The 17,919-nt window shown below is 33.8% G+C and overlaps 1 protein-coding gene across 1 annotated transcript; it reads right to left on the reverse strand.

The window, feature by feature from the left end:
- Window positions 1-3,134: 3,134 nt before the first annotated feature.
- Window positions 3,135-13,809, reverse strand: LOC138692100 (uncharacterized). Its single transcript, XM_069815044.1, has 5 exons — window positions 13,617-13,809; window positions 13,245-13,435; window positions 10,582-10,805; window positions 8,139-8,179; window positions 3,135-4,705 (listed from the first exon to the last, which is right to left on the reverse strand). The coding sequence occupies exons 2-5, from the start codon at window positions 13,409-13,411 to the stop codon at window positions 3,725-3,727; spliced, it is 1,413 nt and encodes a 470-aa protein (XP_069671145.1). The 5' UTR covers window positions 13,412-13,435; window positions 13,617-13,809; the 3' UTR covers window positions 3,135-3,724.
- Window positions 13,810-17,919: the final 4,110 nt, after the last annotated feature.

Genomic DNA, 17,919 nt, shown 5'->3' on the forward strand with positions numbered 1-17,919 from the left:
CACTCCTGTCTATCTTGCGTCTCGCTTTCAAAATTTATCCAACCATCATAGCCTAGACACACGATCACAACACTCCTCAATATTATCCATTCCCTCCCACCGAACATCCTCATATTCATCTTCTTTCACTGTGGCTGTTCCTCGACTTTGGAATTCCCTACCGAGTAATGTCAGGGACTGTCAGACATCAAACCAATTTAAGAATAGGCTAACGAAATATTTTTCTAACAATTCTTGTTAACAATAATAGCTGTTTCAGGTTTCTCAATGTTTAATGGTTATATATATCACAGATAAATATCTAAATTATCTCATTATTATTATTATTATTATTATTATTATTATTATTATTATAACTATTTCTTACCAATGTTTATTATTGTCACACTAACATTAGTTATCCAATTTTAATTATTTACTTTCATGTTGTTTTATGATCTAGATATTAACGTAATAACTATGTAAGCAATTGTATTCAATTAGAATTAGAGTCTGGCTGGACGGAAGGGAAGGCCTACTGGCCTTAGCTCTGCCAGATTAAATAAATAAATAATTATTATTATTAAAAATTGTGCGACACAGTACTTCTGTTTTAAACCTCGATCGTGATAATACAGCTTATCACTCGAGTTCTGACAATAGTTCAATAAGTACAGCATCATTCCAATTGCCCATTTACAGGAAATCACACATGGAATTCCACATATCGAGTTTTCAAGAGAGTAGGGTCCTCAAAATTGGAAACTCTGTATACCTTTACATACCACTACATGATAATGTTCTCTTATATATAAGTTGTTCAATAAAACTGAGCATTTGATAAAATTATGCTAAACTAAGTTTTGATTATCTGTATCCAATGAACTCTTCTAACAAGTTGTTGAAGAGCTAGATTTTTGGTTTTACTTCTTATACATACGTCTCACTTACTGGTTATGAATGAGAAAACTTTAAATTACAAAAAAAAAAGTTATAATAAAAAATTAAAATTTCATCTAAAAACAATTGTAACTACTTTCACTGTTTTGGCACTTTTCAAAATCAGGAAGCTCAGGATGAAATGTGATATTCAAAATTGCCGCAAAACAACTCAGAACACCAGAAGTGATGTATGCATTTACAATTTTCAGATATCTGCTACACTGTAATAAAAACCCCATTCCCACATTCCTGTAATAACAGCATAACACTATGTGACAGCCAACATTTATGACGCATTGCAAACCAAAAAAAAAAAATGGTGTCAACTGCCAACAAAACAAAACTTAGCATATATATATGTACAAGATGCATTATAAATATGGTGAGACATTTTTGGGTTTTTGCAGCCATAAATGCACGACTATCCTATGCTTCAGAGTCACGTATCAGCTTCATCACAAGGCAAAACAGAACATATCCAGGACTGGAAAATAGCTTTTGACAGATGTGTTTCTTTTCCCAGATGAAAGAGCAATATTTAGCTAAGAAAGTTACATGTATCTAGCCTACGTCTATACTGTTTTCGCTGTAAGAAAAATCCTAATGTAAACACAAGCACGTTGCTGTCATACCCGTGATTGGCTCACAGTCGAAACATTCACGTGACGCAAGAGAATATAGTTCATATTTGGAAACCATAATCTTGTATTATTTGAAAATAAAAAATTGAATTCTAGTTGTTAAATACGATGAAACATATAACTTCACTCATATGTAAAATGCTATGTAAAAGAAAAGCTACTTTTATATTTTGTTATGTACTATGAACGCGGATGAATACCAACAGTACTACTGAGGTAGTCTGTTCTTGTAACAAGCTGGCGTTACTTGAGCTCGTAGTTGTTCACATAAGCACATGGTACTGAAGTATGGCTTCTGCATCCTCGGTGTGTGTGGTTATTAAACATAAGAGTGGAAACCCTCTCAAAAGCGGAGAAAAACAAATAGTCTTAAATGTATATAATAAGTTAAATGAGTTTTAATTACAGTAATTATAAAGTAAAAGTTTCCTAAGCAAACGGATGCACAGTAGTGAGGTTAGGTCTACTTGATGAGTAACGGGAAATGTTAACATGAAACAGAATGTACAACAGTAGGCGGGAACACGTACTGAGAATCTATGGCGCCAAACAGCGGCCAATGAAGCCTCACTTCAGTCACGTGCTATTGTTTACATTAGGATTTTTCTTACAGCGAAAAGATTATATATGTTTTAGAGAGTTGTTTAATTTGCTTGACTACTTTAATATCGAGTTTTTACCTTCAGTATTGTACTTTGTTCCTATTAATTGAATCGCCCTTTTTAGAAAGGAACTAAGTCAAAATGTTATATTTTTAGGAGAGCTAAAGAACTTACTTTCATGAATAAATAACAGTGTACCAATGCCGTAATATAAACATCAAATCAATGTTAGAGATACAGGGAAAGGTTTGTTTAAGTTCCTTCCTTTGTTTATCTTTGCGTCTTGGAAGTATTAATCATTTCATCAGAAGAAATAAAAATGACAAATTTTGACTTAGTTCCTTTCTAAAAAGTGCGATTCAATTTATTTGTACATTATTGTATTCTTTTACTTTTAGCTGAATGGGAGAGAAGGCGTGATGACCTTAACTCCACCAGGATAAATAAATAAATAAAAAAAAATCTATGATATGATACAAAAACCATAAAAAAATCTCACAAAATATTAATTACCATGAATGTCTCAAATCATACAGGCATTATCAATTTTTGTGATAAAACATAATAAATAGGTCTACCAGACACACCTAACACATTCCCAAAGAGTGTCGTCGTTTTTTTAATTAGGAGAAAAGAATCCTTGCAGGTACATAGTAAATAATAATAGCATTTCTTCTTAATGCTATATAAAATGTAGACTAAAAGAACATGTAAACAGAAGTTGCTCTACTCGCTTAATAGAAGAAATATTGCACAATATGTGCAATTCTTCATTGTCTTTTAACATGTGTCAAGTCAGACTGTATATCAGCATGTTGAACAATCTTGAAGAATAATGTACAAACAAAAATAATTTTAAATGCGTTAAACAGCAACAAGCACTGCAAGTCATATTTTATCCTAATTCATTGTTTTTTTAAGAATGATCAATCATTAATATGTATTTCTTTGAAAAAAAATAAATTTCAAATTCAACTTCAGATGGTCTTGTGTTATTGCTTCAATAACTTTACAGCTGAAAATGTACAGTTTTACAATTAAGATATAATTAACTAATTAAAATCATAAAACAATTTTACATAATTTAATAGGTTTGTTACAAACCAACTCCAATATTACAAATTTGCAAATGAAAAAGACTGCTTTACGAATGCAAAGAAAATAACTGGAATGAACAATAAGTAAATACCGTAACTTACAGTACATTAACAAATTACTGATATCTAACAGAACCAACAGTTTAAAACAATATGCTAATACAGCAGAAAATTATTATTTTTTAATTGTTAATATTACAAAATACTGACTTTAGTTTGTGATTGCTATTTTTATCTCAGACAAGGCCACTTTCCAAAGATCAATTCATTTTTCATTATGACACACAAACAAATGTAGAGCAATCATAGACCTTAATTTGGAACTAAATAAATTAAACAACAACACTCATTCTGAAGTAAGAGAAAACAATATAAAACTAAACAATTATAAATAAGAAATTTTTCTAACTTCATTCTAAGAAAGTTACTGATTTATACAGTAAACCAGTACAGTTCTTACCTATCACCCAAAACTAATATCCTGTTCGGTTCCGACATCATGTGACACCATTTCATCCCACATGACCTCCACCATCTCAACAGTTCCATCTTCAGATACAGTTAACACTTGTTTTGTTATATTACCAGAATTCTCTATCTCCTCTCCCTTGCCTACCTCCACAACCTGAACATACACAGCATTACCTTCACCTTCCATTTTTTGTACAGTTAATAAAGTGGGCTGTTCAGCTGAGCTGTCCTCTGACATCTCCATAACACAAATTGCAGTTGGTGTTGAGCCATCAACGTCATTTAACTGCACTTCCACATTTCCTTCTTGATGTTGGGGAATATCAGAGACCTCTATAGTCACATCGTCTGCTTTAGATAGCTCCATATGGCTTCCATCTTGTTGTGACTGATCAATAATAATCGCTGTTGTGCCTGATTCCACAGCCTCATGAATTGTTGGCAACATAGCCACATCAGTGGTGCAATTTTTGCTAGGTCCTCCCTCATTGGTCTGTACAGCTGAAATAACCACATCTGGACTCTCTGTACTTCTTCCTGTTTGCCTGAACTCATTTATTTCTGCAGCTATCATCTCTACTGTTTCGGATTCCGCTGTGTCCGAGCCTTCACAACGTATGACTGTACTACCGTTTTCAGTCATGTACTTCTTAAAATGTGTAGGCTGTTTGACTTGATTAACTACCTTCCCATGGTCTCCCACACTAGTCTTCTTCATACCACACTGCTTTGCACAGGTACCTCCTGATGCTACCTCATCTCCACAATAATCACAGGTGGGATTTTTTTTCTTCACATGTTGGCGTATATGATGTATCATGAAAGCATTGTAATGTGTGGTGTACTTGCATTTATCACACTGCATCCAGACATTTGACTTGGGATCAGTCTTTTGAGATTTGCTGTTCTGACCAGGTAAACTATTTTCTTGCTCACTTTCAATCTCAGACAATGCAGCTTTCCTCTTCCGAGACTAGAGTGAAAAAAAAAAAGTATGAATCATTGACACATTATACTTGAAAAGTCAGTGCTTATTTTCTAATTTTAACTTCTTTATTTTTAAACAACATAATAAATTCTGAAATACTGTAAAACAGGCTAAACTTGACCACTTTTCAAACAGCATTGGAAAGACGATTAATGGGTTGCTGTTTACATGTAACATTCCATAAAATATAACAATAATTGAAGAGTGGAGATACGAAAGGTGATAAGTACAAAAGTGTAAGTTTTGAGAAAATCAAGAAAAATGTTATATTATGTGTAAATATGATCTGAAAAAAAAAAAAAAAACAAACATAGTACTAAATATCGAGAACAGATATTACTGAACTGTACTGTCATAATTAGAAACAAAATATTGTGTTATAATACATGTTAAACAAACAAAAGTGAGATACAATCAAGAAAATGTTGTTGTTTTCTAATGCCAGGCGTTTGACAATAAAGTCATTTGACCTCTTGCACTCCAATATTTTTCAAAGATATTATCATGGCCAGCCACTGAAGCACAGATTTTTAGGTGTTCCGAATCCATTTCTTGGTTTGAGTTTCACAATGGGCAGTTAGGGGACTGATATATTCCAATTCTATGCAGGTGTTTGGCCAAACAATCATGGCCTGTTGCCAATCTAAATGCAGCTACAGACGATTTTCGTGGTAAATCGGGAATTAACTGTGGATTTTGATGCAGAGAGTTCCATTTTTTCCCTTGGGATTGTGTTATCAAATTTTGTTTGTTGAAGTCTAAGTATGTAGATTTAATAAATCTTTTCACAGAGTAATACGTAGATTTAGTAACAGGTCTGTAAGTAGCAGTGCTGCCCTTCTTTGCTAAAGCATCCGCATTCTCGTTTCCCAGGATTCCACAATGGGATGGTATCCATTGGAATACAATTCTTTTATTGAGTGATATTAATTGAGAGAGCATTTTAGTTATTTCTGCTGTTTGAGAGACTATTGATAGAATAGCTGCTTTGGAGTCTGACAATATAACTGCATTCCTAAATTTATTGATGTGGCATAGAAGATTCCTGAGACTTTCACTTATTGCAATGATTTCTCCATCAAAACTTGTTGTTCCATACCCAAGAGATCTATAAAGTGAGAAGAGACAGCACGTAACACCTACACCAGCACCTTGTTCTCTGGAGATCAAGGATCTATCAGTGTATAAATGAAGCCAGTTTTGTGGAGGGTACCTGATATTAATTGTCTCTAAAGACAATTGTTTTAGTATTTCAGTGTTTACTTCTGATTTCAGTATTTCTTATGTTAAATTTAGATTATATTCTATATTTAATAAAGTTAAAGGGTTTGGTTTAAATTGTAAGTTTTCTTTTAAATTCGGGATATTGATTTTCTGTTTTAATTCTTGAACAATGGATATAAAACTTTTTTGAGTTTTCAATCTACAGAGAGGACTGTATAAATGCAAATTGTTTTCTGGTAATCTGATAAGTTTTTCATACTGAATCAGTGCTTTTTTCTTCTATTGTCATTTTGATGCTGTTAATATTAGTGAGGAATCTCATAGAATCTATTGGAGTTGTTTTGATTCCACCAGTAATGAGTCTGAGAGTTTGGTTTTGAACATATTCTATTTCGTTTATGAAAGGTGAAGTAATTAAAATTTCTCCGCAGTATGTCAGCACTGGCTGTATAAACATTTTGTATGTAGTGTTCAAAGTATTCCTAGAGCATCCCCATTTCTTTCCTGTTAGTCTTTTTAGAAGGGAGAATCTTTTACGAGCTTTTTCAGAAATGTATTTCAAATGGTTGCTCCATGTTAACTTACTATCGAAAATAACTCCAAGATATTTGGATTCATAAGTCCTAGGAAGGTGTTGGCCACTGTATTGGATATTGAATTCTCTTTCTTTTTTTACCAAGTGAAAATATTTGGTAGTTACTTTTGCTTAAATTGAGTGTCGTCAAATTTGATGTATTCCATTCATGTAGTTGAATAATATACAACTTACTTAAAATGTGCAAATTCAAAACCTATTATAAAAATGATTTCTTTTTATCTTGCCTCGCCCATACTTTGAAAATGAAAATGCTGAATTATAATGTGAATTGCACTGATGCATATGTCTCAATTTTAATGTGCACAATTTTTTTAACAAACAGAAAATTGTATGCTCATTTACACAGTCTGTTACACAGTCTAATGAAAAGTATCACTTCAATATATAATATTTCGCAAGTTTGTATTAAAAGAAAAATCATTTTTACATTCGACAGTTCAGAGCAACACTATCGTAACTACCATTAATGGTGCTACTAGTTACGATAGTATTGCTCAGACCAATCGTTATAGTATGGGGAAAGATGTGCAATTGTTAGAAGTAAATACGTTAATAATACACAACAATTTTTGACAAGATAATATCTTTATTGTAGTTTTTTGGTTTATTTTACGATGGTTTATCAACTGTGAAGGTTATCTAGCATCTTCAAGTGAAATGAAAATGATTTTCTTTCTTTGCTTGGTTATTTAACGATGCTATCTCAACTACTAGGTCATTTAGCATCGATGGGGTTGTGATAGCGAGATGGTATTTGGCGAGATGAGGTCGTGGATTCGCCATAGATTACCTGACATTCGCCTTGCAGTTGGGGAAAACCTCGGAAAAAACCCAACCAGGTAATCAGCCCAAGCGGGAATCGAACCCACGCCCAAGCACAACTCCAGATCAGCAGGCAAGTGCCTCAGCCGACTGAGCAACACTGGTGGCTCAAATGAAAATGCCAGCGAAATGAGTCCAAGGTCAAGTGTCAAAAGTTACCCAGCATTTGCTCTTAATAGGTTGAAGGAAAAGACCAGAAGTAATTTGTCCCAACCAGGATTTGAATCTAGATCTGCTTGTTTCATAGCCAGACATGCTAACCATTACTCCACAGCAGTGGACCTTATTGGTAGTACAAACGAGAAAAATACCACATTTTGTGTGTAACAGGACACGATGACGTCATGTAGTGATAAGATAAAAGAGCATTCACAATAGTACTGCTATTGGGCTATGTACGAGGACGCGATGACGTCATGTATTCAACAAATATACTTATAGGACAAGTCCATATCTTATCAGGGAGTATCATCAAAACCAAATGAAAGCATAGGAGAAGTCCACTTCTTACGAGGGAAGAAGGCTCTAGTTGCTCAGTAACTTAAGTATAAATTAATCAAACATAGTTCACGCACAGGTTTTATATTAGCACTATTTAATCCTCATAATACTCTCATTAGAATATTGTATAATAAAAAATTAATAAAATAACAGCTCAAAAATAAATAACAAGTCATGCAAACAATGGAATTTAAAAATCCCCTCTCACTTTTTATCTGGACAAAAAATAAAATTATTTTATTTCATCTGTGCAATTAAAAATAAAACACTCACCATAAAACTTTCCCCATTTGTATTATACCTGGTCCTGGAACCTGTAATACAAACAACTATAAAAACAAGAAAGTAATTGTAATAGCATCAGTAATCCGACACCAACATCAGACAGAACACTATACAATAGTGTATATAACAGACTACCTTATCTGAATTCACATTTTTTGTCTCTCATATATCATCAAATAGTTATAAAACTAATTTCATTTTTTAATGTAATCATACAATGTCAATAAATATATATGTAAAGTGTTTTAACGAATTGTGATGATTGTAACTAACACAGTTTCATGATTCAAAAAGACAATGTGTACTATCTTTTTTAAATTCTGAACACATTGGCATGTAGCCATTTAGGTCTCTGTCAACTTAATTCACATAATACAGTTCGTGGCATTAACTACACAACAACTGAAATCTAAGTTACCAACAGTCTTATCATGCTACGAACTTGTTTCTTGACGGAAGATGCATTGGGTTTTTCCAGTAGTTTGCTTTAAGCCTAGCAAAAAACACACTGTTTGGGATTTCCTTAACAGTTGTTGAACTAATAATAAAATTTTGCTGGCACTTTACACTGTCAATCTCAGTTTTCTAAATTATATTGAGAAATATGTATTTTTAACCATGGTCAGATACAAAGTACAGCAACTCATATTCATTGTTAAAACATAGAGCCTATCTAGGTACTGAAGAAGTTGTACGAGTTGTGTATATGCAACTTTCAGCGACGTATTCCAGAGGCTACACCATCATCACCACCACCACCATCACAATCACCATTATTATCAATATTATTAGGAGGGCAAAGACTAATTGAAATTTTCTGGTCTATGATTGAATCAAAAAGCTTGATAGAAATTACATTAAAATTTAACCCTTGCAGTGAATTTTGGTGAAATCCAGCCTCAACATATTAAAATATGTGTCTTTTCAAAAAAACTAAGTAGAAGCGAAAGATATTAAGCACAAATGTTTGTAAATAACTTGAATTTTATTCTTTACTTTGTAACCTTTCGAACAATTGGTAACTGGAAACAAGGTTTAACAAGGACAAGTTTTCAAACTTATTCATTTACACTAAGGCCTGTAACACACTTGCAGAGTTTTTGCAGCGAGAAATGTGTTGCGAGAAAGAGGTGAAGAGCCTCCTCCACACACTTGGCGAGTTCTCGCTATCACAGATCACATCTCGCTATAATCATCTATGCACTGCCTTCATGCAGAAAGCAGTTTTCTGATTATAGTAATGACTCGTTGGGGGAAATATTATAGGTTATGTATTTACGTATATTGTCGTACTTAAATATATAACCTGTAAGTATATTGTCCTACTTTACAAATTACGTACGAACGCTATGTTGAATCTGAGTATTCAGGTGATGAGGAAATGGAGTTACATGAACATATTTTGTTAATGATAAGAAAAAGTAGGCCTAAAATTAAAGCCAGAAATATCTGAAAATCACATTGTATCTTACGAAAATAAGGGCGAGTTTTGGACACTGGTTTCGATTTGAATGATGATACGTTTAGGCGTTATTTCAGGTTGAATGGACCACAGTTTTTTGCCATTCATGATATGATAAAGGATTTTTTGCTATATTGTGATTAAAATTATGTAAACTGTTAAGACATATAGATACATTATTTCAAATGTTTAATTAATACTATTAAATCTCATCAAAATAAAATATAGCCCTATTTATTTTCAGATAATCTCCAGATTTCTTCTTTAAGTTTCGTGTTTTTATAGTTTTCATCCTGTGTATCATATAAATAGGCCTACGGGTGACATCGTACAAGTTTGATAAGTTTCTGACTGCAATTATCAGCCATCTTTCCTCATTTTCAAATAAAAGCAATAAAATTCATCGCCACCTGTGATGTCTTTTCATACATTCAATCGTCATAAAGAGTATAAATGTCAAACATCTTTGATAAATGTGTCAAGAAAATTCGCTGAGCTAGCGATTCCAGCGAGAAACTCGCGCGAGGTTTTTGCCTTGAGCGAGAATCTCTTCCAGTGTGTGGACGTCCATTCGAATCCATGTTATCAATTTTTTTAATTTTCTCGCAACACATTTCTCGCTGGCGAAAACTCTGCAAGTGTGTTAGGGGCCTAAAGATCTGTATTGTTAAACATCTCAAGTCCATTGAAGTAAATTGCTCAGGAGAGCAAGAAAACTACATAGGATTGCAATACACAAATACTGAAATAAACATTTGCATGATTAAACAACACAGGCTTAAAATCAGACTTGGGATATATATATTTTTTTTGCAGGATGGTAGCCTATGTAAAACATGACATAATGTCAGACAGAAAGTCAAATTTGGTAAATCTTGGACTTGGGATATTTGTCAATGCAAATTAAAAGTGAATAATACGATATTAAAGAGTATGCTTAGCACACCAGTAAATAAAAGGATTACAAACCTGGAACAACCGAAGTATTGCGTGATGTTATTTGAGGAGGTGGACAAAAATTTGTTGCCTTGTTGTTCAACAACTCTCCTTCTTCCAAAGCATACTTCTTTTCTAAGAAACGTAATACAACATTACGAACAGAACCCATCTCTGTCTCTAAACGGTCTAATGTATTCATAAGATTGGCACATCCTCGACAGATTATGTCATCCTCCGATATGACAACCATATACCTATGGATAAAGTACAAGATAATGTAAATTATGCAGTCTTTTAACATAGTTCGAAAAGAAAGCAATATGCACAACATTAAAGAAGACTGGATCTTAGAAATTAACTGAGTTAAATTACCTATCCCTGGATTACTAATCAAACTGTACACATAGATGCACGCACAAACACACACTGAAGAAAGACTGGCAGACACGCACTCCTTCTTTATGGACAAAATGAAAACACTTTTCTAATGATATTAAAATTATTAATTTTGCATATTTCCTCATAAATATGAATATTAAAATTGAAATTATGGCAACAGTGTAAATACTACTGAAGGCCGAAAGTGGTGTCTATTCAGTAACAAAGAGTTTATTTGCTTGTGTTAGTGGTTATCATTTTGAGCTATGGAGAATAGACGTAGGCTCAATCCCACGTGTTAATTATTTTATCTTAAATACAAACGAAATTACAGATCTTATTCTAGATAACTCTGAATAAATTTCAAGATCATTGCAATATTCTGATATGATTCAAATGCCTTACAATTTGATGAAGAAGAAGAAGAAGAAGAAGAAGAAGAAGAAGAAGAAGAAGAAGAAGAAGAGGAGGAGGAGGAGGAGGAGGAGGAAGAGGAGGAGGAAGAGGAAGAAGAACTGAACCCCAGACACTATTTTTTTGCCAAAACTGTTTAATTAGGCCTATTATCCAAACAGCATTGCTAGACTATGATACCTCCACAAGCAGTAACAGTAAAAAATATTTACAGTGTTATCACATCCTCAATTTTAGTCCCTAATTCTGAGAAAATCATGCAAAACTGAGAATTTATTTAAACAGAAAAGTGTCTCCATTTTGCCTAAAAAAAAAACTTTTACTTGTACACTACTAGAGTTGAAAGTCTGAAAGGGTTTTGTTAAATTTATGAATAGCGCTACAATAGATTTTAGGTCACAGCAAAACATGGTGACTTATTTTTCTTCTTACAGTTTAACGTTTTGTGCCCGTGTTTGAGCCTCTAAAATCAGTTTTTCGAGTTCCAAGTTAAATGTAAACTTGCCATCAAACTGTTTTTTTTTTCTTTAATCAATTTATCAGAAGCGCTATTCTTTTTTCACAGCTACACATTTACATTTCACCTGGAACTGAAATATACAAGAGCAAACAGTTATGATTTTTTAGATAAGTTAATTTTTATCTTACATGATTCTTACTGGTTTCTGAGAGTAAAGACTGCTTTATTAGATCAGCTGTCAGAATAGGTACTTGGGAAATTGGGAAGGAAAGGCCATTCAAATTTAAGTAATATATTTATACATTCTACCAAACTTACTTACAAATGGCGTTTAGAAAACCCGGAGGTTCATCTTACCATTCACATAAGCCCGCCATTGGTCCCTGATCTGAGCAAGGTTAATCCAGTCCCTAGCAAACTGCAGAAGAATATTTAAGTTGATGGAACAATTTACAAATCTGAAAGATTTTGGTTGGATTACATTTTAAGGTTTACTCAACTGGGAGAAAATACAGAAGACGCAAGAATTAATTCGAAAAGTTGTACCTTCTTTCACAATTGAAGAGTCATGGGGGGGGAGGAGGGGGGGGAACCTGATGAGTCCAAAATTATCGAATTTTTGTTTTAGATGTCATTTAGTAGTTCTGTTAGAATAGTTCTATATAGTTTAACTGTACAGAATAACAATCTGATTAGTCCATAGATCTTTGTAGAATGATAAACCAAGACAACATTATAGTGGGTTCTGAAACTTATTAATTTGTTCTCCTCTAAAAATAGTAAAAAGTGGCTTACCAGGTTTCTGCCCTGGACTCTTCAATTGGTATGACAAATACGGTATGTTTGTGAAATAGTATGTGTCCTCAGAAATGTTGGTTGTTTGCAGTTCTGAAAGAACTTCAAAAGGTGAATACTAGATGAATATAATCTCTTATTTTAAAGCAATAACATACCATATTCAAACATTACTAAACTGATTTTCTTCTCTGTTTGCCTGGAACCAATGCATCAACCGAGTTTGAAATGGAGGAAAAATGGGCCTGACATTCATGTGTGTCATTTTGTGCGAAGTACTTGTCACTAATAGATCTCGCCATCAAACTCACCTAACCTTATCAATGACTGTGAGGTTAGCCCTACTTCATATCCTCAACAAACCCAACCTAACCCTAAACTGATTAGTAGGGCTACTTGTCATTAACCTATCTCCTCATCAAACCTTACTTAACATTATCATTGACAGTAGAGCTACTTGTCACTAATCTCATCAAACCCTACGGGACCTAACCTTGTCACTAAGAATGAGAACAAAAAGGAGAATGAAGGCGTAATGAAGGAAACTATTTTTTTCCTGGTAAGAATAGTACAAGGAAACGCCATGTCCATTATCCATCTGTTAAGATACGATATAATACTGCTAATAAATGTTATATTCATATACCTTTCTCCTACTAGTTGGCCCAATTTTTCAATAAGACGTATTTTAGTGCTCTGTGTCCGACATGTAGCCAACGTATAGTACCTTCCTGTCACTGCAACGTCGCAGACAAAACATCGCAATTCTTCGTTACTGACGATTGTTGCTGGCTTTTCGTCTGTGGTGGTCATCTTATGCTTCAGAACAATTCATTCCTAAAAATGTTAAAATTTTTGAGGTTATTACTGTACAAACACAAACATAGTCTCATGGCCTGTCTTGGCCTTCAGTAATATTTCGTTGGATGTACACACAATTTTTGTCTTGGATGTTGATAACGCTGGTAATGACCGTAACGTGTTTGAATATAAAACATTTAAGAAGTTAAATACATACCTATTAATGTACAGTTTGGTATTATCACCTTATCACATAGACTATAAACTGCAGCAATTAATTTATAAGCATGTAAATACTAATATATATTATATATTATTTATATTGTTCACTTCACGGCCAATTTGACGATATACAAGCCTTCGACATAATTAATAAACGTTCCTCGCGCAACAAGATGGCGCAAGGCGGACAAGTCTCATGAGTATGTTCAGAAATTTCCATTCTATATCGTATCACTTTTCAAAATACTACAATGCATTCTGAAATTGTTTCCTTCCCGCAATGATTTAAAATTATACAAGCGATACAGTACAAGAACTAAAACAAAATGCGTAATATACGCATACTAATGCATAAATCTGAAAAATAAACAAATGGCAGAATTTATTATACTTTCTCGTTATATCGGTACATGCGGTACCGTATACATTTATTCGTTTCGCAACAAATTTAATTCCTTGACTATCATGCGAATTGTTTACATACAATTTAATTTCTAGACCTATCAATAAAATACGCATACCTAAATAAAATCATTACCGTAACTTAAATCAAATAGGATAATACACTTGCACTTTCAAAATTGCACACACATTATCTATATTCCAAAAATGTATATATTTCACTTCATAAATTGAGTACTTGTCAGTACCAGTACTTTTACCTACACAAATTTACATACAATAGCTATTTGTAGGAGTCCAACCATAGTATTCTTCTATTTACGAAAATTAGTACCCCCCCCCCTCCTCCGTTACTTACAAACGGCTTTTAAGGACTCTGTAGGTTCATTGCTGCCCTCACATAAGCCCGCCATCAGTCCCTATTCTGTGCAAGTTTAATCCAGTCTCTATCACTATATCCCACCTCCCTCAAATCCATTTTAATATTATCCTCCCCAAAGGTATTTTTCTCTCCAGTCTCCCAACACCCTATATGCATTTCTGGATTCGCCCATACATGCTACATGCCCTACCCAACTCAAACGTCTGGATTTAATGTTCCTAATTATGTCAGGTGAAGAAAACAATGCGTGCAGTTCTGCATTGTGTAACTTTCTCCATTCTCCTGTAACTTCATCTCTCTTAGCCCCAAATATTTTCCTAAGAACCTTATTCTCAAATACCCTTAATCTGTGTTCCTCTCTCAAAGTCAAAGTCAAAGTTTCACAACCGGTAATATAACTGTTTTATAAATTCTAACTTTCAGATTTTTTGACAGCAGACTAGATGACAAAAGCTTCTCAACTGAATAATAATAATAATAATAATAATAATAATAATAATAATAATAATAATAACAGGCGTTTCCCATACTTATTCTGCCTTTAATTTCCTCCCGAGTGTCATTTATATTTGTTACTGTTGCTCCAAGATATTTTAATTTTTCACTTTTATTCATATATTTAGTAATAGACTTTTATAATTCCCAATTACTTCGAATGACCAGTAATCTCTTAGGGACTTCTTTTCTACCTGTGTAATTAACTGATCAGTGAGGATAAAAACTATGACTAGTAGTGCCGTATCGGTAGATACCAGAATATTCGCAACGAAAAATAGAAGTAATTCTACTCAGGCATATAACAATTAACTTCAGAAAATCACTTTTTCTTCCGTACGGATTGTACCATTTAATTTCAGTTTATGTTACCTATCTACTTAAAACAGAAATTCATTAAACAAATCGTCAGATTTGATTTTGGCTAAGTCAGAATTGTGTTTTTATTTCTAATAAACACGTATGTTTTAATTAAAAGTTTTATATCTCATGTGGATCATTGCCGGATAAATTGACTCGTAGACAATGCATGTGAACAAAATTCGATCAATGGAGATCAGGAGAAATTTCTGTACTCAAACATGATGCTCAAAACTAGTTTTTCGATATAATGGAGATGCTGAAAACGTGTATTTCCTAAAATATTCAGACTAATCTCTCTCTCTTTTTTTTTTTTTTTTTTTGCAGGATCGTATAATAATACTTTCTCATTATGCTTACAATAATACTAGTTTATATTACCGGTAATGAACTTCCCTAATTATTTTATATAAGTAATACTAGTATTTGTACGAGAACAATGTAACTTAGCAGAGATTGGCATCACATGTCCATCTCTGTTCCCGTTCCCGATATGCCCGTTTACATTGTAAGTTATTTCCAGCAGAACCCAGCTAATCTGAACCCCACTAATCTGAACATGCAAACAAAATGAAACAAAAAAAGAAAACGAAAGACAGAAAGAAAACAGTGCCGGTATTTGAACTGAAACTCAATTCAATGCTACAGAGACCCAAAATGTGCAATATACAACATAACTTTATCACTAGTGAATGAATTAGTTCTTGTTTCCTAGACTATTATGATAATCCATCAGCTTTTCCTAACGAAGTGCAAATAATCTTGACAAAATGGCACTGTCCCCTCAGTGCTTCATAAACCTGGAAACTGAACAAAGCAGTGGACAGTAAATGGTGGGGAAGTGATAAGGCGTAGTTTCCTAACTTGTATTCTTGTTCCCGCTTAAATCGAAATTTCGATAATCCCAACAGGCCTCAGTTCCAACAGTGGCAGTTGATTGACTGAGGCAAGTGAGGCCGGGCCTCAGTCACTTGGCTTAACTGAAATCAAATTTTGTTTTTATTTAATGTATTAGTTATTTGAATGAACCATATATCGCTGTAGAAGCATTTGAAAACTTTGTAATGTATCTAGACCTGTTTTGCAGTAAAATTTGTTCATGAGGCCAGGATCGCTCGTGCCGGGTCTGCTTCTGAATTTTCGTTTGTCTTCGCGGGCTTTTGAGATTGCGCTTAAAACGTAACTGAGGCACAATTCGTCTGGCCTGGTCAGGTTTCACTCCTCTCAACCACGGGCTGGCCTCAAGGGTAGAGTGGGGTGGGAATAGGGTGACTTGTCTTCCTAAATAGGCCATAAATAACAAACATTCCAGCTCTTTGGCAGGCAGAGACCCACACTATTCTCTCCTCTTATGTCTTAGTTTATGACGTAAGCGAGGGTGTTGTGCTATTGTACTTCGTGTAGTGAATCTGGGCCACTGTTGTTATGTATTTCGGGAAAATATAGACAGAAACAAATGCCAGAAATAATGCTGGTGTAGTTAATTCATTGTTAGAGTGTCCTTTTTCGAGAAGAAATAATATTAAAAGAAAGGAAGTTTTAAATAAAGAGAGAGCAGACCGAGATACCTACGACATCGCTGACAATTTTTCTGACAGATAATCTTAAAACGCGAGTTTCTATTGCATCCTGGTATGGGCAACATAAATGGTTAAGTGGTAATGTGGTGCAAAATAAACTTCTCTGTTGGCCTTGTTCATTGCTGTTAACGGAAAAAAAATAAAAAGAAAAGAAAGAAAGGGAAATTTCAACACATAATATGGGTTGCTTCATCACACTGAAACAATCACTGAAACTCGCAGCATAACAGCTTATTTGGTGAAATTATTGTTTTTATGACTAGTAATAATAATAGACCAATATTAATAATAATAGACTAATATTAATAATATTACTACAGTAATAATTATATTAATAATATAATAACAATAATAATTAATATCTTAAATAAACATTTCCTATCGGAGGCACTTAAACTAGTTGCATCTGGCCTCACCGGGGATTTCGATCACCGGCCGCTACTGAGTTCCAAATAGTTCAGACTATCGGGATTCTACTGTAAAGATTCAAAATTCCAAATTAATTGATTTGTGAAGTTCTTTCTTTACTTTACAAGAACTCCTAGCGTAAAATTAAATGTCATAGACAGATTCTCGATCCCTACACAGCGACATGTCCCTTGGCATATGGAGGGACCATAGCAAAGAGCTCAATCACCTCCCCTGCAACTGATCTACACCTAACGTTCGGTATCGTGACTGAAAATCCACTGTTTGGTCACAATAATTAAGACATATAAAAATCCAAAATTCTGTAGTACTTCTAGTTCGTCAATTTCCTCTCGAACTTCTACTTTGTTTTATGATAGTACTGAATACTCCAAATTTGACTTTTTCATTCATAGTTTTCTGCCTAAGGGCAGGTCTTTCACTGAAAACCCAGCATTCTCCAATCTTTCCTATTTTCTGCCTTCCTCTTTGTCTCTGCATTTGATCCACATGGCTAGAAATCATGAAATTGGCCAAAACATGTCCTTGAAATTTATTGTGCAACTGATTGGAAATTATAGAATTTTACCTACTAAAACAATAACAACCATCATGTTATAATTTAATTATTATTTGGATAATTGTAATTAATAGTACATTATGCAACGAGC

The sequence above is a fragment of the Periplaneta americana genome, chromosome 16, assembly GCF_040183065.1.
Source record: "Periplaneta americana isolate PAMFEO1 chromosome 16, P.americana_PAMFEO1_priV1, whole genome shotgun sequence".
Classification (NCBI taxonomy): domain Eukaryota; kingdom Metazoa; phylum Arthropoda; class Insecta; order Blattodea; family Blattidae; genus Periplaneta; species Periplaneta americana.

Coding starts and splice junctions, on each gene's coding strand:
- LOC138692100 (XM_069815044.1), bottom strand. CDS start 13,411: ATGACCACCACAGACGAAAAGCCAGCAACAATCGTCAGTAACGAAGAA. Junction 10,806..13,244: donor GGCCAACTAGTAGGAGAAAG/GTATATGAATAT, acceptor CTTTATCCATAG/GTATATGGTTGTCATATCGG. Junction 4,706..8,138: donor CAAATGGGGAAAGTTTTATG/GTGAGTGTTTTA, acceptor TTTTCACTCTAG/TCTCGGAAGAGGAAAGCTGC.